General features: G+C 34.4%; 2 protein-coding genes across 3 annotated transcripts in view; one reads left to right on the forward strand and one right to left on the reverse strand.

Annotated features, from left to right (window-relative positions):
• Positions 1-22,434, forward strand: part of LOC145694414 (phospholipase B1, membrane-associated-like) — a 449,404-nt gene that overhangs the window by 249,338 nt on the left and 177,632 nt on the right. The gene's annotated exons all lie outside the window — the stretch shown is intronic.
• Positions 1-22,434, reverse strand: part of LOC145665537 (phospholipase B1, membrane-associated-like) — a 73,231-nt gene that overhangs the window by 36,215 nt on the left and 14,582 nt on the right. The window contains exon 3 of the mRNA XM_081732841.1: positions 9,770-9,983. Within this exon, the coding sequence (XP_081588967.1) occupies positions 9,770-9,983 (214 nt within the window). The remainder of the gene's footprint in view (positions 1-9,769; positions 9,984-22,434) is intronic.

Consider the following 22,434-nt stretch of genomic DNA (forward strand, 5'->3'; position numbering starts at 1 on the left):
TTGTCGCAATCGTTTGTACATCGTTTGTACAGAAATATGCAGGCGAAATTTTCGTTTGTAGACAATTAGGGGCGACGCCAGAACGAAAACAAAGTGGGGGCTGTCTAAATGGTAGCCCCCCACCATGTCCAATTTAAGCACAAATTGTCGCAATCGTTTGAATATAGTTATACAGAAATGTGCAGGGGAGAGTTTCGTTTGTACACAATTAGGGGCGCCGCCAGAACGAAAACAAAGGGGGGGTCTGTCTAAATGGTAGCCTTCACACCATGTTCAATTCAACCACAAACTGTCGCACTTGTTTTTACGCCTTTGTACATAAATGTGGAGCTGAAATTTTCGTTTGCACATAAATGTGGCCCCGCCAAAACGATAACAAACTATGGGCTCTCTAATTGATAGCCCTCCCACCATGTCGAATTCAACCACAAACTGTCGCACTTGTTTGTACGGTTTTGTACAGAAATTTGCAGGCAAAAGTTTCGTTTGTACATAATTGCGTGCGCGCCAAAACGATAACAAAGTATAGGCTGCCTAATTGGTAGTACCTCCTTACGTCCGATTCAAAAGAAAATTATCTCAATTGTTTGTACATCGTTTGAGCAGTAATGCGCAGGCGAAAGTTTTTTTTCTACGCTATCAGGTGCGTGGACAGAACGAAAAAAGGGGGAGTTGTCTAAGTGCTAGCCCCACCATGTTCGATTGAACCACAAATTGTCGCGATCGTTTATACATCGTTTCTGCAGAAATCTGCAGGTAAGATTTTCGTTTGTAATAAATAATATACGGATGTGAGTATTTTTAATATCTGCGATCAACGTTAACCGGTTTGAATAATTGTTGTTGAGTTTGAAAATGGTACCTATTACACTAGTCAAAAAAAAAAATCTTTTTCTCTGGCATACGGAAGAAAATGCCTGATTCTAATAGAACTTTTCACGTAGAATTCGAATCTGTTCAGTTTTTCTCCATCACCCTCAGTTTTCCCGTGACAGAGGTGTTTTCGGAAAATTTCCTCTCAAATTTATTTTCTTTTTCTTTTTTCTTTTATTTAAAACCATTTTCATACTTGTAGCTTGGGTACCTTAGGTATATAAACGCACAAATTATATTGTATGTTAGCTTGATTTATACTTAGTAAGCCCTCTAAGTTTCATAAGAATAGCATTATTCTATCTAGAGAAATAAACATATTTATATAAAAAAAATATGCTATGTGTACTGTTCATTTTACAATATTCATTAGTGCAGATAAAATCACATATAACTTCCACGAAAATTACAATATAAGCACGGTTTATATCTTATTGGATTTGAAATAAAAGATATTTTCAATGATGTACACACCGTGTCACAATTTTATATCTACTTATTAAATAATACAAACGAAGTGAGTGGTATCTTCTTAATAAATGGACACATACTTACCTCAACTAATATGTTTTAGTTGTCGACTTTCTTCTGTGTTTGGTTCGGGGCGCGCGGTGGCTCAGTGGTAGAGCGTTCACCTCTGGTGCTTGGGGTCCCGGGTTCGATCCCAGCCCCCGCCAAGTGAACTTTGTGGTGGACAAACACCGTGCTCGTGGGTTTTCTCGGGATTCTCCTGTTTTCTCCCACTTTATTCATTCCACAATTTTCATTCGTCTCTCATTATCACCGTCTCCTTTAGCCTCACCGGCATAACCGTGGGACGTAAAACTTAAAGATTTCATTTCATTTTTTTTCTGTGTTTGGTTTCTGGAACATCTCTTTTAAGTGTCCAACGGTAATCAGCTAGCATTTTTGAACTCCACTGTCACTGGTATCTCTTTTCCATGGAGGAAATGTCCTGATGAAAATGTTCCCCCTACTCATCACTAACAGCACCAAGGTTTTCAGGAAAGAAATACAGGTGGGAGTCTAGAAAGTGAACTTTAAGGGACATGTTGCAACCCATTTCATTGAATGATTGCCGGAAATCACTCACCATTTCACGGTAATTTGGGGCTTTCTTGTTTCCTAAAAAATTCTCTGTTAAACATTTAAATGGACACCAAGCTGCTTTGTCAACCAGAGATAAGGGATCCTCAAATTTTTTGTCACGAATCAAACATCTTATTTGGGGGTCTACAAAAATCCCTAGCGTCACTAACCCGATGAATTTTTTCCTTGCGGTAACAAGATCCTGCATTACTTTTGTCCATTGCCCTAACAAAGTTTTTTAAGAGCCCCAACTTTATGTGAAGAGGAGGTAGAATTATCTAATCAGGGCTCACCAGTGAGGAATAAACAGCATTTTTCTGTCCAGGAGTTAATACATGCTTTGGCCATTCTTTCTTGATGTAATGTTCCGCTTTGTTCCTGCTCTCTCATTCGGAGGAAACAACAATATTTCGTATAACAAAGCTGCAAACCCATTAACAAAGAAATGACTTGTAAATCACAGCAAACGGTCCACTTGTATTTCTCATACTGATTTGTTTCTAACACAATTTCGATGTTTTCATAGGTTTCCTTCATATTAGTTGCATAAGCCAAAGGCACTGAAGGAAATTTGTTGCCATTGTGCAAAAGGACAGCCTTCAAAATAGTTTTCGAAGAGTCAATAAGCAATCTCCACTCTGTACTTATATGTGCATGTCCAAGTATATCCATCACAGCACAGACATTATTACAATACACTAAATCATTTTCTTGAGAATAATAGTTTTGAAACTCTGTATGAAGGTTTCGAAAAATACACACTTTAGTGTCACGATGGAGCAAAATTCCAGCCTTAAGTTTAGAATCAAGAAGTTCTGTCTGTGTCTTGGAGAGTTTTAAATCCCGTACGAGGTCATTTAGTTCACCCGGAGTTATCAGATGGGGATCCGATGTAGATGTGCTTCCTACATAAGTAGGATCATCTTCTTCATTTGGAACTTCAATAGTTGCCTCAAGTACGTAATCCTTATTTACCGTAAGATGAGGCGGAGGTACTGGTACAGGTAATTCTGTACTGTTTGGAACTGGCCTAATTGCTGATGGCAAATTAGGGTACTGGCCAGCCACTGTACTGGGTGGTTAGATTTACTGCTTATTTCTTTTATCTGTGTCATACAAAAGTAGCAGTCTGAAGAATGATCTTTTGGTTCCCTCCAGATCATCGGTACTGCGAAGTTCATGTTTAGTCCACCATTTGCCCACCCAGTCAGACGTTTCACGCAAGTACAACAAATGTAGTGAGGAACCCAGTTCTTATCCTGGTCTCCTACACAGCAACCAAAATATAACTGATAACACTTCCTCACAAGTGGAGTAAAAAATAAAGGTTATGATTTAAATATCAGCTCCCCACATACATAACAGAAATTGTCCGGTTTATTTACACACTTCCTCGACATCTTGTATCCTGTAAGGTATCACACACACACACACAGGAATCTACACTCCATCAAATACCCACAAAATCCCTCTAGAAATTCCCACATACAAAAATGGTGACATGGTGTACACATCATTGAAAATGTTTTATTGAAGTCCAATGAGGTATAAACCGTGGTATATCGTAATTTTCGTGGAAATTATATGTGTTGAAGACCGACCCGACCCCACCCCTGACACGAATTGACTGACCCGACCCGACAACCCGACCCGAGCTGACCCGATTGGCCCGACCAAAAGAAACCAGAGTGAACCGACCCGAGTTTTTTTTTTTTTATGTCACAGTACAGTGACACTGTTTGTTTATCTTCTAATGGACTAAATCTTTCGAGTTTGAAACTTCACTTTAATTTTGGAGATTGTACCTGTAATTTTTACATTTTATTGTTTTATCTTCATCTTGCACTTCAGTTATTTTACTTTTTGCTTCAGCTATGTTGTGTAGTATTATTTGAGTTCGTACAATACAGACAATGTAAGCAGTTGCAAGATTTATTAAAGGTTTCTAGTAGTATCGTAGACTTGGTGTAACTACCGACACGTGTTGGTAAATACGCAACTTTGTAACACTATTTTCTTTTACCTTGGGTACAAAATAGAAGTGAGTCGCCATCATTGCTACAATTTTTGTGCACACGGAAAAGGCTACTCTGCAACACACATGTTCTTTGTGTTTGACGAAAATTAAGTCATAAAAAAAACACTCTTAAAATGGCGTATTTACCTGCGCTTACCTTATACATATACAGTATTTCCAAAACTAAATTTTCCAGAACTGAAATTGAATTCTAAACTATGTCCGACAATAGAAATCGTTCCTATGCAGAGTTCACTAAAAGAAATTTATACACAGTTTATCAGATGGCATCTGCGTATTGTTATTGAATGAGCTGAATTACTAATATATAATTTGTAGTGATTTGTTTCCTTAACAGAAGTCTGTACTCTCAATGTGAAATTTCGCATATGGTAGTGACACAAAATTTCCTATGTTTGCTTGACATTTGAGAAACTAAGTCCATGATATTTAACATTGAAAATTTAAAGTTGTGAGGATGATATTATCGCATGAAACCAACTATGTTTGGTGCTGAGGAGTGATATATATATATATATATATATATATATATATATATATATATATAGGGGAAGGTAGTACACAGTGGATCAATTTTTAAAACTTTCGGCATAAATCCGTTTAATGTAAGTATTACTGGAATTTGTTTAGTGTAGAACATGGGCACATGTCTCCACTACATTCGTAAGTAATTTATTAATTTGTAGCGCTGCTCTGTATCTTACAGTTACAGTTAACGCTAATGCTTGTAAAGTGATTCACTGTGTACCACCATCGTACACAGTGGATCATATATGCGTACACAGTGGATCAAAGGAACAATGTATTGAAAGTAATGAATAGAAACGTATGATAAAGGGCCCCATCATTTGAAAATCTCCAAATCTACATAAAATTGTAAGCATTATTCAAAATCTGTACTACGAGGCAGTCCAGAAAGTAAGTTCCGTTTGGTAATAAAATTAAATTGTGTACAGATACAGAAAAATTATTTATTGCACAAAATTCTACAACTCTTAAACTACTTTTCCACATAACTGCCGAAATTTTGCAGGCATTTGTCATAGCGTGGCACAAGGTTTTGTATACCTTTTTCATAGAAGTTTGCCGCCTGTGTCTTCAACCAGTTGGAAACAATTTCTTTCAGCTCGTCGTCATTGTTGAAGTGTTGACCGCCAAGGAAAGACGTGAGATGTAAGAACAGATGAAAGTAACCCTGCGGTTTTCCTGGATCTTGTCATCAATCGCGTGAACCAGTTCTTCTGTAACCAAAGATGGACGCCCACTTCGTTCCTGATGGTGCACGTCACTACGTCCTTCATTGAATTTTCGGACCCATCTTCTCACCATTGAATCACTCATCGTATTTTGTCCGTAAACATCGCAAATTTGCCGATAAATTTCACTTGGTTTCACTCGCATTCAGAAAACGAATCACCGCTCTGATTTCACAAGCGGCGGGATTTTCAATCAACAACGACATTGTAAACAAGCACAACAAAGCGTACATGACTGACAGCGATCTCCAAATGGCGCACTTTTCTTCTCCTTGATACAGAGCGTCTACCGCGCATGTGCGGAACTGCGATCGCAGCGCTGCAGCGGAGATAAATTGAAACAGAACTTACTTTCTGGACGTGCTATGTATTACTCACAATACAAAATAAATTTTAAAATTCTAAATAAAAGTTAGAATTGAAGTATTACAAGATACTAATAGTATACTATTAATTTCAGGAATTGATTACCAAAATAAGTAATACAAACGACTCTTATAAAACAAACGTTTTAGAGAATTAAGTTGATATCTTGTACACTCATTGGTTCCGGATTAGTAAATTTAGAAGTTTAAGTAATTACGCACAATAGCATAAACAATTTGTTGTGGATTCAATTTGTGTGATTATGCAAATTATTAGTCAAGAGGTTTTGGAAGCCGTCTTACTATTCAAATATTATGTATGGGTGAAATATCTGGATTATTTGGTTGGATGAAACTCTCAGGTAAGATACAGAGCGAAATCTAAAGTCGTTTTCATTGTTTTTCCTAGTCGTGAATTGACCAATGTAATGTGCCCGTGAAAGAAATCTTACAAGAACGTAATCACCAAGTTGAACTTCTCTTTGACTCTGTTTCAAATCATCATAAGTAGTAGTTTCTGTCTCTAAAGTAACATCGACCGTCTTCCTTAGCCTGAGGGGCATAATCGTGTGACAAACTAAAAGATTTTGTTTTCTAAAGTATCATCATCATCTGAAGAATCTTATAAAATAATTGGCTGAAAATCGTCATTCTCCGTTGAACTAAAATTTTCTCTCACTTTCTTCGGGACGGAACGTCTTTCTTTTATCCTTTTTGTTTCAGATTGCTGCTGAATTTGGACTCCCTTTATTTACTGGCTTGGCCTTCAAAACGTTTGGCTCTTTCCGGAGTTCTGTGAAGGAACGACTTCTGCATTTCTTTCTACGATGTTTCTTGAGGTGACACAAAAACACTGTTTAAGTTCTTTCTGGAAAGCATTTTCTTTCGAATCTGCATCTACATTCTCTACTTCTTGAATTAAAGGATTGTTGCTTGAGGAAGGTACATTGATTTGGTCTTCTGTTTTTGCGTACATACAGCGTAGAAAAGAACCATTGTCTGCAAATACATTTTGATCGTAAGGAAACATTCCTGTCTTTCTAAAACCTGCTTTGATGTTGGTTGGAATCACTGCTCGTGCAAATACTACTCCCAAGATTGAGCTGCTTCGTATATTGACATGGATACCCTTGGGTTTTGTAACAATCAAGTATCCACAGCTGCATTTTAATATGCTTTCAATGGTACGTAAACGGGCACATCCAACTGGTTGTATTTTATTGCTAGAATGTGGTAACAATTTTTCATTTATTCATCCTGATGGAGTTTTCAAACTAAGTGGGTTAGGCGATACCTCACTGATCACATGCTGTTTAAAATATTTCCTAGGAAAAAACATAGCTGGTGGCAAAAATATAAACGATGCTCACAGTACACGTCATAACGAGGACCCCATTTTCGCCATTCGTGCATAGTTTGTAATTGCTTCGCTTCTTTTTCTGCTATTACTTTCTTGGATATCTGAACTGTTCTAGTTCATGTTTAAGTTGGAAATACGTGAAAGGCTACAGAATTTGGGATATTTTGTAGATAAGTTACATAAATTACTAAAGAATGCCTAAACATTGTGTTTGTTGAATGACAACAATCTTGAGAGTCCAAGATAGACGCTTTCCAACACACCTTCCGGATTTCTAATACTAACATCTTTATAACGATTCACTCTAGACCTGAAATTTTGCCACTTCCCACGAAGCAGGTATCGATATATTGTTGTTCGTGGCAATTTCATACTCCAAATGCCTCACGGCCACGGTAGACTAACACATTTTGTTGCACATTTTTATATATTTCGGAAATAAATGCTCCAACTCTGAAAAGAAAATTTGTCGTACAGAATAATTTGGCTTCATTTTAGCATTGTCACCTGGTACTTTCTTACTTTTTGACATGTCTGTTCAAAGTTCTGTAATCAATGTTCTTCAATTTACCAACACGTCTAATAGAATATCACTGCTCTACCACTAATCGCACTGCTTCTCTCATCGAAATATCTTTCATGTTGCCTTGCGTGTATTTCCTCGTGGTCAAACCATTCATCTGTAACATGATAGTAAAAGTTCCGTAAGATCCCAATATTATGATGTGTTTCTAAATGAGTATGCCAAATACAATCACTGCTTCTCTAAACACAATGAGGTACAGAGTGGATCGGTCCACTGTGTACCACACCGACGTGATCCACTGTGTACTTGTTACTGTCAACCCAAACAATTTCCCACGCCAAGGAACTATTAAAGTAGAACAAAATAAACAATGCTATATTACAAATACATTCTTACCTACTTCCCATGCCCATGATATTCTAAATTACAAGATAAATCACAAAGTCAGAGCATTCACTTCTGTTACTTAATTTTTACTTTAGCACGAGGAAAACAGATTTTTCACTTCACCACAAGTTAGAAGCATCCACAGTTGTTGACATTTCGTTAAGAAGTGTGTAATCTGAAAACAGAATAACTGGCATGCGCTAGTTGAATTTGTGCAATAAACAAATGAATAACGCCTTCTGATCCACTGTGTACAATGATCCACTGTGTACTACTTTCCCCTATATATATATATATATATATATATATATATATATATATATATATATATATATATATATATATATATATATAGTTTCGTGTTCAGTAGTCCCTAATAACACATCGACCGACATCTTGTTTTATGTAATGAAGAATATAGAACGAAACTACAAATATCCTTAATTAAAGATGAATAAGTAATGAGAGTTGAAAATAACAAACAAATGCAAAGAAGAGAGAAAAAACAGCTTTTGAACACAGAACTCTGAAAAATAATATTTACGGCAAATAACGTAACCATTACTGACGAGGGAAGGACATGATGTCACTCAGAGGTAATAGCGCCAAATTTGGTGTGGAAGTAGGTAATGGGAATAGAAAAGAGCGTGTGGAAGCATTCGTTTTCCAGTCGTTCGGAATGAGAAATAATGGGCCTTACAGTTGGAGAAGTATGGCCTGTCAATTAGATATTATTGGGACTGCAAAAATAATCATTTGAATACATACAAGACTGTCCATGAACACAACTGTGTTAACGTAAAGGATAAAGGAAATATTTTAATTTGGTCACTGACGGTTGTCGATGTCCCCAAAGCTCTATGTTCCTGTCTATATCTCCTACAGCAGTTGATGTAACACAGTGTCGCATGTTCAGGTCTTGCACACACCTATCCACTTAAACACCAATACTATTCACTGAACTGTTTTGTTTATAATGCAATAGCTCCACAGCACACGTTGAAAGTCTGATATCCATTGAACAGTTCAGAAAGTACAAGTCCCAGAATCGAACTTCGTCGACATCGATATATATATGTGTATATTTTTTCTTTATTTTATTAATATCATTTCAGTAGGCTAACTAGTGACGCATACGCAATGGACAAGAGATAAGATGACTAACGGCAAGGGCAGTTGATAGAATTAGTATCCCGACATTTGCTTAATGGGATTGAAGGCGGACATAGGCGCATTTTCTGTTCAGCACATCTTTTCTGTTTCAAGTCTAGGTTATTTAACTACTTCTACATTGACAGCAACAGCAAGCATAGACATTGTCCCATCAATATCTGATTGACAGTCCATACTTCTCCAGAACTGTAGGGCCCATTATTTCTGATTCCGAACGCCTGCAAAACGAATGCTTCCACACGTTCTTTTCTATTCCCATTACCTACTCCGACACTAAATTTGATGCAATTATTTCTGAGTGACATCACACCGTTCCCTCGTGAATGTGTGGGGTTCTGTGTATAGGCATGTATGTGCGTTTGTATCATCAAAATATCGTTCGTGAACCGAGGGAAATATTTCATGACAGCGGCAAATAGCCTCGCTGCTGACGTCCCCATTAAACTTTAACGAATCAATATACATAGGAGAAAACATTGTTCACATTATTTAATGGTGAAATTTTTTCTTTCCTTTCTAAGCGATAGATTCATGACCTGAGAATCCACTGTGTATATATATTCTTCGAGGCACTCTGTATATTTTCTGTCATTTCTTTTGTCGTATTAAGAATACTTGATTGGGAAACCATCTTCTTATAGCGTAATCCTGACCATCATAATGAATAACCTATAATAATTTCTTATTAAAAAGTATATTTACCTATTGCAAATGAGAGTCCCCTATTATCAACCATAACATGAGTCAGGAAGGTAGATGCTATTCCACTGCCTGCAGTCAGACTGTCACCAAGTGCTGCCACGATGTCAATGTCTCCTGGTCTCAACTGGTGAACGCTGGTTGGTGGCATCGGAGAGCGAGAATTTAAAATGTTGCACGTAAAATGTTTATCGAAGGATCTAGCGATATGTGTATTCTGAAACAAAAATAAATAAATAAAACCATCTAAACATTTACTAGTAACTTTCTTCACTAAGTTCCCAATTTTTTTTGTAAATTAATAACAATAGACAATATGAGATTCTTTCCCTCCTTCCTTTTCTTCTAAGTAGAGTTTTCATCTTTATCTAGACGATCTTAGCTCTATCCTGTAAAACCTTCTAATATTATGCTTTATTAGCTGTAAAGAAGATTTAAGTTCAGTCTACACAATTTCTTGAACATTTTTTTTTTTTTTTAACAAACGGAGTGCCGTGTGAAATATCTACATCACTGCAACTATTCTTGTTTTGTCTTTTGTACCATTCATTTTTAACAGTCTTTCATGCTTATAAATTACTATTAAATTGTTGTTAAGGTCTTTAATACGGGGCGAGTACACGAAGAGCAAACATTTGTCAGAGATAAAAGAATAAGGATAGCAGCTGACCGAGATATGTTAGGGAAAATAGGAGGGACTGATTACGTATATATAAATGGGTAATATGTTTATGCGCTGTACTTATAAATGACACGTATCACCTCCACTGCTAACGAACAGTATGATTAAAATCCATTTCACTGATTCTACCCAGATATCATGAAGGAAAAACAAAATCATAAGAATAACGAATGTTTGAAATGTTGTTTGCTTGCACTCTTATCCAAAGATACATGTATAAATACGTTAAACATGACATGCTTTGTTGATATGTTAATATAATGTTTAAATGTTATTACAATGAATTACTTATTTTAACTTATTTCTGCAGTAATTGTTATTTGTATAAATGTTTTTCTGTTGAACCATTACACTTCTGTCTTGGAGCACTCACCAACTGAGTAGCACTGTTAAGAGCATGTAAATGTAAAGCTTGTATATTAATTAGCATTAGTCTTTTTCTACAGCTATGAGTAAATATGCTAAAATACTTTATCTCGATTCACTTCACAATAGATTGTTCCAATGCACACAGACAAAACTTGAGTAGAACTCTGAAGTACTGTTCCCAGTCAATGCGAACACACTATTCACTGAAACTCATAAAAAAAGTCACTAAAAAATAAAAAAAATCACTAAAACATACAAGAAATGAAACTAATATGCATAAAAAATTCACATATACACACTTATACAGGGACCTTCATATCGTAGTGAATTTAAAATGACTGAATCCAATTTCTCTCGAAATGAAATGTATTTTTTTAAAGATTAAAGTAGAACATCTTCATTCTTCGAAAAGGTGATTCCAAATATATGTCAGGTACCTATGCAATTATTCATTGACCAATAATTGGGGGATCATATGGGATTGAAAACACTAATTGGGCACTAACCCCTGAGGTAAATAAAAAAAATCTTCTACGTGTTTATCCCCAAACGTAAGAATATGGACTATGCCCTTTCTATTGAGCATTGATACTGGAACCATGTGGGAGTGAAAGCACTAACAAGGTACTAACTTCTGACGTGAAAAATTTTCATTTTCTCCTAAGTGATTGAGTCAACTTCACATTTACTACAAACATAAGTATGCCCGTATGCCCTTATTTATTGAGCACTAATTCTGGGACTATGACGAATTGAAAGCGCTAATTAGGTCTAACTCCTGATGTGAAAATTTTCATTTTCTTCTAGGAAGTTAGACCAAGTTCACAAATACCATATATACCCCAAACATAAATGTGTCACGAATGCCCTTCTTTATTGAGCACTAGTTCTGGAACCCTATGGGATGAAGAGTACTAATTAAGCACTAAATCCCTGTACAGTTTGATTTTGAAACCATTTTAGAAAGCGCGAAGTTGGCCCAACTATCTTAGTAATCAATGTATTTCGAGAACTATTTGAGCACTAATTCTACGGACTTGAGCACTAATATTCACTAATTAAACACTAAATATTGACAAAAATTTTTGTATTTCTATAATGCGCTTAGTAGTATAGCGTGCACTTCTCACCAACTTGTTCCGAATTTCTCACCAAAATGGGCCTAAAATCCGCCATTTTGTACCAAAATTTACCCATGTTCCCAAAATCTCACCAAAATCGCCCTAAAATCAGCCATTTTGTACCAAAATTTATCGATGTTCCCAAACTCTCACCAGAATTGCTTCAAATTCCCCTCATTTTCTACCAAAATTCGTGTACAGACCGAAATTCTCACCAAAATGCATGCAAATTTCCTTCATTCTCACAAGAATTGATCAACAGTGCAAATTTTTCACGAAAATGGATGCAAATTTCCTCTGATATGTTTTATTATATATTTTAATACAATTTTATGTTGATTTATTCAATTTATGCTGATTACTAACCGTTTTTCCCCAATCCTTTAAGAAACTTGTTTCTTCCTTCCTTACTCCTCGCTCAAGTGGTGAAAAAATAACTGAACGAGCTTCACAACATGTCCACACAGGACTTTTTCGTTAATCTTGAACGCAGTTGGTCTTGGTATTCAAGAAACTAACTCTAAAGAAAGAATTCACCTATAATGAAATAATGGGATGTCGTAAGACGAGGTAACTAAAGGGGAAAGGCAGAAAACAATGGATAAAAAAGTAGTCGTATTGGAAAATGTAAACATTCCTTCGACGCAGGGTGCTTTTGTTTAATCAATAGGGAACGATACAATATGTAACAGATGGTCTTTTGGAGCTGTCCCGTAATTTCATCCTTCTGTCAATTAAAGAAAGAAGAAAGTATCACTTTAATGTGACATATGGATGTTTGAAAATAGTCTAACCGTAGGAGGCGAGAAAGAGATGTGAAATGCCTTTTAGAAACATAGGAAACATAAAAGAAAAGGTTAAAATTTGAAATTGAGAAGCTTCTTGTAACTGTCTCGTAATTTCATCATTTTGTCATTAAAAGAAGGAAGAAAATGTCACTTAAACGTGACATATGGATGTCAGATAATACTTTAACTGTTGGAAGCCAGAGAGGCATATGAAATAACTTAGTTTCATGTATTTAGGGTAAGAATGGCGGTGGAGGAAGAGAATTTTTTGATGGAGAAGAGTAAAGAAAAAAACATAGACACCTGCTTGTATGTGTGTGGCCCAGGTTTTTTGGAGGGGCGAAGTGCAATCTCCTGTGGAGTAAAAGACAATGTTTAATTGGGACTGTGACTTCTACCGCATGGAAACTGAAAATATGTGAAAAAAAGAAATAGGAATCATTATTCTAAGGACAGAAAATTGAAGAATGAGATAGTTAAATGTCACATGTTACTTTTTAAAAGTTAATGTATTGCTTTCCATACTGAGAGACCGCACATAGAATTGCATAAGGGAATTGTGTTGTTATTTTGAGCAAAGGACCACTTTAAATTGGCGTGGGACTTGTTAGGCATTTTGTTAAGACCTTGCCACATACGTAGAGGGGAGAAAAAGACTGACCCTTCCTACCTGAGTTTGAAAGAGGAAAAAGACTGAATGAATTGTGTACGCAAGGCAATTTTCCCTTTTGTGCTTTTTGGAAGAAGTCTTCAAACAAGATTTCTTTTAGGTATTTCCGCATAAATGATTTTATCCTTTTAAAAAGTAGAGTAATGAATTAATTATTTATGAATATTAATGAGATGATAATGAATATTAATGAGATGCTAAAGAAAGGATTACAAAGAATGGTTTTTAGTGTTTTTCGTATATTTAGAGGTACATTGCGGATATATGTAATATAGAGCACTACATATTGTACATAAATGTATGAGATAATGTGGGAGGAAATGGGCGCAACTCTAAGAAACGTATTTTATGTAATGATATTGTATTTTTAGTAGCTGATATGGGATTTTAGCATAGAATATCATCTTTTGGATACTGTATGGGTCTAATGGTGTACGAAGCTTAGACGAATGACAAATTGCATGTATATATGATTAGTTTGTAAGTGGGTACATGTATGTGTATGTGCTATGTGATTTTAGCATAGAATATCATGTTTTGGATACTGTATGGGTCTAATGGTGTACGAAGCTTAGACGAATGACAAATTGCATGTATATATGATTAGTTTGTAAGTGGGTTCATGTATGTATGTATGTATATTGGTTTTGATATCGGGACAGTAATATATGTATCATATTGTAGACATATTATCTTTCGTTTGCATGTAAGTGTTTTAAGCATGTGTTGTTGGGTTGCATAGCTTTAGGGGCTATACTAGGCTGGATGCAAACACCTAAAGTGTTTCTATTGTAGGGTTATATATTGGGACTTTTTATTGAGGTAGCCTTATTTTATCGTATTGTAGAGCTGTATATGTTGTTGTGGTGATATGCTATGTGAATGCAAACACATGAACTGATTATATTGTAGACTTATATTCTGATTGCTTATGTATATAGATTACCTTGAATAACATGTTAGAATGTATATATTGTGATTTTTTACGTACGTAGATGCTTGTTAGACATGTTCTAGTGGTATTTGAAGCACAAAGGATATCACTGTGGTATAAGCCATTTACATATATATATCTTTTCACTACAGTATTCTAATGACATTTATTGGTACCTTTACTTACTTGTAAGATGCTTGTTCACCTTGTAGAAGCCATTAGGGCGTCATTATGGTTTCCAACTTAGGGTCATTTATTGTACGAACATAAAAATATGATAAATACGTATAAATAACCTTATATGAAGCATACGTATTCTTCCTTTATCTTATATAGAATACAGATACTTCGTATTATATCAATATTTGTTTGGAGGAATAAAACATAATATCGTAAATTGTAACGCTTTATTGTATTTTTATAGGCTACAATATTCTATTTTCCAATATTGGCATATTGATATACATATATAGATATATTTAAATAAGATATTTACTATACTTAGAATATTCTTCATTACTTATTCCCATATTTACATTATATATACGTAGAAGTACCAACAGATAGGTCTTGTGAAAACTTATGGACATACTTAATGATATTATGACCATGTTATGACATCATGCTACCTTTAGACAGTCTACTATTTACATATACACAGAATACCAATCATTTAACACACTGAATACTTTGATAACCATATGGCAATGTTTTATAGTCAGTAATACTGTTATGATTTAATCGTCGTCTTTTATTTTGAACTTTCTGATGTGTTTTAGTTTCAGACTTGGATACGATGACAAACCCAGGCTTACGAACAATTCTTCCTGGATTGTGTAACTGTTTTTTCTCAGCTTTATCCCGAACTAGTTGATAAAAATGATCAAAGTTAATTTCTTGTCGTGTACGATGATTTAAAGTTATTCTTCTAATTTTAAATACATAATCTACTTTCCCTGTTTGAACTTCTTTCATTCTATAGGCATAATTTTTTGGCCCTAAGCCTATAAAGGCATCAATTTCCCAGCCATCAGGAACTTCATTAGTTAACTGACCTAAATAGGAACCCAAAGAAAGTGGAGGCTTTTCATTACGTTGCTGCACAAACATAATACTATCAGTGTCGCAGTACAATACACGCTCAGGATCTATAGCTGTTAGTAACTCGTAAAGTTTTAGACGCGCCCACGATGTGATGAAGGCTGCAAGGACAACATTGGAAAATTTCCACGGTTTGTTTTTGTTCTCATTGTTTTTATATGATACAATGAGATGTTGCTCTCCAATAGGCAATACAGTTTGTACCTCATATTGTGGTGCCCATAGATAACTTAAAAATTTTTCTGGAGTATCCACAATTACAGATTGAGATAAATCTGTTCGCTGTCCCCATTTTCCATACAACGAATTGAGAAATATTTTGGAAATATATCTTAGACCAGGATTTGATTGAATGTTATTTTCCGTTAACTGAATGCATTCATGATCATAATAGTCTGCAATATATTTCTCTTGATCTTGTTTACTTTTGCACCAGCTAGGAAATCCTGAAGACTCCTGTTTCATTTTTAAGAAGGAATTGACATAATCTTTAAACAGATTATCTTCTGATCCAGATAATTTGAATTCAAAAATTTCGATAATTTGTAGAATTTTGTATCCGAGATTTAAAGCTACATGAAGTTCAGGAGTACAGTATGTACCAGTAAGGACACGCTCGGCATCATTATGGATGCAATTGTTGTCACTTTGTTCCATACACGTACGACATAACCCAAACAAAAGGCGTTCATTACATGTATATGGTAAAATTGGAAAATATAAGTCTTTGGGAGGTAAGATACTACATTTAACTAATCCATGAATACTTTGCACTTGTGGAAAGTCAGGCCCCTTGTATATTATAGGTTTACCTATAGGCAATGGCTTACGTGCCATCACCCAGGGGTAAAGACTGGTAATATCATAATATGCTACAAACTCTTCGCTGGTACATTCGTACAACGCATTAAAACATTCTGTACGTCCCCCATGAAAACTATCTTTAGGTACCAAATGATCAACAAGATCATGACACTGTGTTTGAATAAACTGTTGTAATTTTTTGTCATTTTTTACCATGTGGTCCCATTCACATTCCCACATTTCAATGACATTAAGATTTAATTTTTTAAGAAATGCTATTTTTGTAGTGGTGTTTTCATACCGATCTTCTAGCGATGTACATTGCTTAGAGGTAGAATCTAGGGACATGTGTCGTAGTGTAGGATAACAGTTTAAACACCCGTGATAGTAACATCCATGAAATTCGTAAACTGTATTTGTTTTAGTTTCAAATCCATCAACCTTATACCTCCCAAATCGTTTTTCCAAACCATTTCCAGAATGAAGAATTTTATTACCAGTAGTACGTTCTAAGTATCGCAGCCAGTAAATTGCCTTCAGACTTTGACGATTACGATGGTCAAACCCATAGGGTGGAATAATTGGAATAATTTCTTTGGGTAAATATAAGGTACGATATGTTAGTATTGCCAAACTAGCAATAGTTGACGCGACGATAAAACATTGGATACCATTTGTTTTGTCTTCAATTCAGTTTGAAAATATAATGACAACCTCTGCTAAAATTTTAACATCATTCCGACAATATTCAATCATTTCCTTTTGGAGATTATACTCCTCATTACTTGCAACACGTTCTTTGTGCCATATGATAAGTTGCTCTCGATCTTCAGTGCTCCTTGAATCAGGATCAAAATATTTTAGATCAGGAATTTTGCCTATATAATTCTGGTTTTCTAATGTATTAAACAAGTACGGGAAATCTCCCTTTTGTAAATTTGCAGAAAGACCTAATGTCTTAGGTAATTTAGATAATTTAACTCCCATATACAAATATGTGTCGCGGAAGTAAATCTTTTGTCCTAAACGCATTTCAATAATTTTTTGCCCTGACGTTATTACTTCAGGTGTAAAATGATGGTTTATTATCAAAGTTTTAGCACAGAATTGCATATCATAATTACTGCCATTATGGGAAAGCACAATGATTTTTTTAAACATTGGTTGAGTTATTAATACATGATTAACAAATTCTTCAATGTTGTGAAAATCAAACGAACGGAATCCGTTTTTATCGCCGCATACAAAGCATGTATCATCAAGCTTCATGTCCTTACACTTGTAACAAGCATGAATACAATTTACGAAATTTACACAATGTTCTTGTTCTCCATGTTCATTTTTAGGAAGCAATATTGTTTCTACATCAAAGATAATGTACAAAAAGGTATCTACATGCTGCATCATAGCCGTTTGAACAAAACAAATATGGTCATCGCTTACATATGAGTAACATGTTTTACAATAACGTTCACCACATTCATGTTGAGACCTGCGTGAACGCATGTCAATTATATCACCACATTGGACACAAATTTTCTTTGTTTCGCATAAACTCTTTCCGGAAACATTTATTGTTTTATGATTGTCAAAACATTCATCCTTAGAAAACAATCTATGACAATCAATGCACTCGAGTTTAATATTATTATCATTATTACAATCATTGTGATACTTTTCACACATTGGACATTTGAAGTTACACTTATGATTTTCGGTACGATGATAAGCTTCCAAACAATACTGACAATAATTTTTCTTGTTTAATAGCGTTGTAATACTAGTAATTAATTCATAGTGTCCCTCAGTATACAAAATTAAAATTTTCTTTGATGCATGCATTCCAGGATAAATTACATTGTAGTTTCGAGTTAAACGATTTTTTTCGTAAACAACAATTTGATAATGAGGCGCTAGCTTATTTTGAAACTTTTTTACATCATCAATAGTACATCCATCATGGATTTCAATGTCAACTTTAGCACTGACACACAAATCCTTTGCTTGTTTCATCAATCGTTCAGGATGATTTTTCAATTGATATACATAGTTATAACGATGATCAGCCCTACCCATTCCAAGGACAATACTTTTAGGAAGACAATACACATCCTTTTGTACAGGAATAGTACATTGTTCTAGGTGTGTTACAAGATCAACATATTTTGCTGAACCCATTGTTCGTCCCCTACCTTTACGTGAATCAACAATATGAATTTTGAAATTTACTTTATCACCTAATAAATAATTTTCATTACTATTTAAAACATTTTCAATTTTACGAAATAAAATGTCGGAGCTTAAATTTGACTTTTGACGCCACGAAATGTATATTGTTTTATTAATTGTGGAAGCAGAACTTTCTATTGTTATACCAACATACATATCATCATCGGCATCATTTAAAACATGATCCTTTACAAATTCAAATAACAACTGAATATATTTTTCAGGATCATCTATTCCGCTAGTGTGCATACGTTCAATTGTAACTTCCTTTCCCGTAAGTCCAAAATAAGTATAATGTTTGGTTCTATTATTAACAATATGAAAATATTAATTTGTTTTACCACTCCCATACATGGTAGGTTGTGATACAGTATTAGTATTAGGACTTGGAAAGTTTATAAAATTTTCCATGAAAACGCTAAAATCATTTGTAGTTAAACTATTAGCTTTTCCTTCAGACACAAGTTCCATAAACTTCTCACGAGCTAAATTTTTTATATTATCTTGGCGAAAGAAGCCTACATGATATAAATCAATAATATCTTTTGCAGACTTACATTTTTTCAAAACAACATGAGGATCACAACCAAAATGCATAAACAACGCCTGCAATAACTTGGAATAAGCTTCGTTGCTTACCCATGCACCCGTAGCATGACATTGTGTTATCACTTCCCATGTAAATAAAACTTCGTTTGGATTTTCATAACCACGTGCTCCTTGTGCTGACAACATGGTACAGATGACAGACTGTCCTTCCATTGTATGATTGACACACTAACTTTGTAATTGCAATTTGAATTTTTGTCTTATACAGTAAATATTTTACACAATGATGTACACAGAACTTTGATATTTCTTTTCAGTTTTTTAAATGACAAGGTTTCGTAAGTAGACTTTTATGATATAATTCACAATGTGTTGACCAAAGATACACTTTTTAAGAATTTTTTACACTTACCAGTAAATATAATAATAAAACTTTCCCGAACTTGTTTTAGTTCACAACAAATTTAGTTGTAAGTTTACCGACAGCACACTTGAAAGCTTGTCGGGAATTGCACTAACACTTGCCGTTAACTACAATGATAAAACTTCCCGTAACTTTTTTCAGTTTAGTATCGATGCACTACCACTTGTCACTCACTAAGTATATTTTAGTTCACCGAAGATATACTTTTAAGTTTATCGGTTAATCCTTTAGCACTTTCCGATAATTGTAATTTACAAAGTGCCGTAATAAAATTGTTTTAGACTAATTACAGCACGCAAAGTACAAACAGGAAGTGTGTTTACTTTTTATTGATTGTTTATTATCAACACTAATAAATGGAAATTCCAAGAACTCCACACGAAGATTCCCGAAGATTGCCGAAGGTTCCCGAAGTTTCCCGAAGTTTTCCGAACATTGCCGAACCTAACCGAAGATGAACATGAGAGTTTATCCACAATTCCTGTACATGTTGGTTAATGTACCACACGAATGGTTCCGAAAATTGCCGAACTTAACCGAAGATGAACATAAGAGTATATCAACAATTCGTGTACACGTTTAGTAAATGTAACTTGCAAAAGTCTTGTAACTTTAAAGATCAGCAAAGATATATTTCAAAGTTTATTATTAGATGTAACTTTGTAACAAAATTGGTATTTTAAAATAAATGATTTAACAACAGAGAGTATACCAATGATTGGCTTTACTTTAACAGTAGTAATTCTATAGTGCGCGGCGCGGCTTGCTGCGCTGGATTTATACTTTTAAAATTTAATCTCGTACCCAAACGCATTTAGTTTTTGTAGTCTCGTACCCAAACGCACTTAGTTTGTAGTCTCGTACGCAGGTGCTTAAACATATTTTAAATTAGTAACAGTAATATTACATAATGTGATATAATTTGTAAATGCACTATTAAAGTTTGCAACACTTCAAATAATTATAGCTACTTGTTTTGTATGCTTTTCCACTGTGTTATCGGTCTAAAAAATTCCTTTGTTAGTAGTGCTAAGAATTTGTTTTGTTTGCATTGCTACAGGTGTTTAAACTGGTTTAAACCGGTTTAAACTAGTTTATTGTTTTTGTTATACAATTATTCAGTTCTGCAAGAACTTCGTTGTTAATTTTTTATTTGTTTGCTTCCAGAATAAGCTCTGAACAATCTTTGATTGTGAAAATATAAAAATTCCTGTGCAAACTCCTTATTTATTTAACCTTTCGTAATAAATTACTCGAACACTACGTGTGAGCATACCAAACATAATTTGAAAATATTAAAAAATGAAGTGAACTTAGAATTAATTCCGATAGAAACACAAAGTAACATAGTTACAAATATTTTATTCGTTCGCTTCATTAGCAGCTCAGAGGAATTACATTCCGAAAATATTAAAATTAGCAAAACATAAACATAAGAAAGTTATTTTAGCACGACACAAGATGATTAAACTTAAAATTTATTACATGGAACTTTTTGATTGTTAAATGGAGAAGTAAAATTTAAGTCAGTGTTGCAATTGAATACAGATACTATCAGTAAAAGTACAAGTTCCCAAAAGTAAAGTGTAGAAACAAAACTTAAAACATAATATTGCAATCTAAATTGGAAAGAAAATTAAAAATACAACTTACAAACAAAATGTAGAAACACAAAATAAAATTGCAGAAGCAAAATTAATAATACAAGTTTAAAAAAAATGAAACTGACATGAAAATACAGAAAAAAAATTAAACAACGCTACAATCTAAATTAAAAGTACAAGTTCCCAAAAGTAAAGTGCAGAAACAAAACTTAAAACACAATGTTGCAATCCAAATTGTAAAAGAAAATTAAAAGTACAAGTTTAAAAAATTGAAACATGCAAACTAAAAAATAAAAAAATACAGAAACAAAACTTAAAACACAATGTTGCAATCCAAATTAAAAGTACAAGTTACCAAAAGTAAAGTGCAGAAACAAAACTTAAAACACAATGTTGTAATCCAAATTGCAAAAGAAAATAAAAATTACAAGTGAAGAAATAAAAAATGCAAACTGAAAACTAGAAATGCAGGAATAACAAATTTTAAAGTACACAATGTTGCAATCTAAATTGCAAAATGAAAATAACAAGTAGGAAACAAATTTAAAAAAATGCAAAACTGAAAACAAAAATACAAAATAAGATTAAAACAATGTTGCAATCAAAAATACACAAAGGAAAATAAAAAATACAAACATAAAACATATACAAAACATTATGTATTAGTATAGCATGTCGTTATTTTAATAACATGAGTTTGCACCAACTTTGGTGAGATTTGCGGACAAAGTTGGTGAGATCTGCACGCTATACTGCGGGTGTTTAAACTGTTATCCTACACTACGACACGTGTCCCTAGATTCTACCTCTAAGCAATGTACATCGCTAGAAGATCGGTATGAAAACACCACTACAAAAATAGCATTTCTTAAAAAATTAAATCTTAATGTCATTGAAATGTGGGAATGTGAATGGGACCACATGGTAAAAATGACAAAAAATTACAACAGTTTATTCAAACACAGTGTCATGATCTTGTTGATCATTTGGTACCTAAAGATAGTTTTCATGGGGGACGTACAGAATGTTTTAATGCGTTGTACGAATGTACCAGCGAAGAGTTTGTGGCATATTATGATATTACCAGTCTTTACCCCTGGGTGATGGCACGTAAGCCATTGCCTATAGGTAAACCTATAATATACAAGGGGCCTGACTTTCCACAAGTGCAAAGTATTCATGGATTAGTTAAATGTAGTATCTTACCTCCCAAAGACTTATATTTTCCAATTTTACCATATACATGTAATGAACGCCTTTTGTTTGGGTTATGTCGTACGTGTATGGAGCAAAGTGACAACAATTGCATCCATAATGATGCCGAGCGTGTCCTTACTGGTACATACTGTACTCCTGAACTTTATGTAGCTTTAGATCTCGGATACAAAATTCT

Source organism: Thermobia domestica, chromosome 1 (genome assembly GCF_964235325.1).
Source record: "Thermobia domestica chromosome 1, izTheDome1.hap1.1, whole genome shotgun sequence".
NCBI classification, from domain to species: Eukaryota; Metazoa; Arthropoda; class Insecta; order Zygentoma; family Lepismatidae; genus Thermobia; species Thermobia domestica.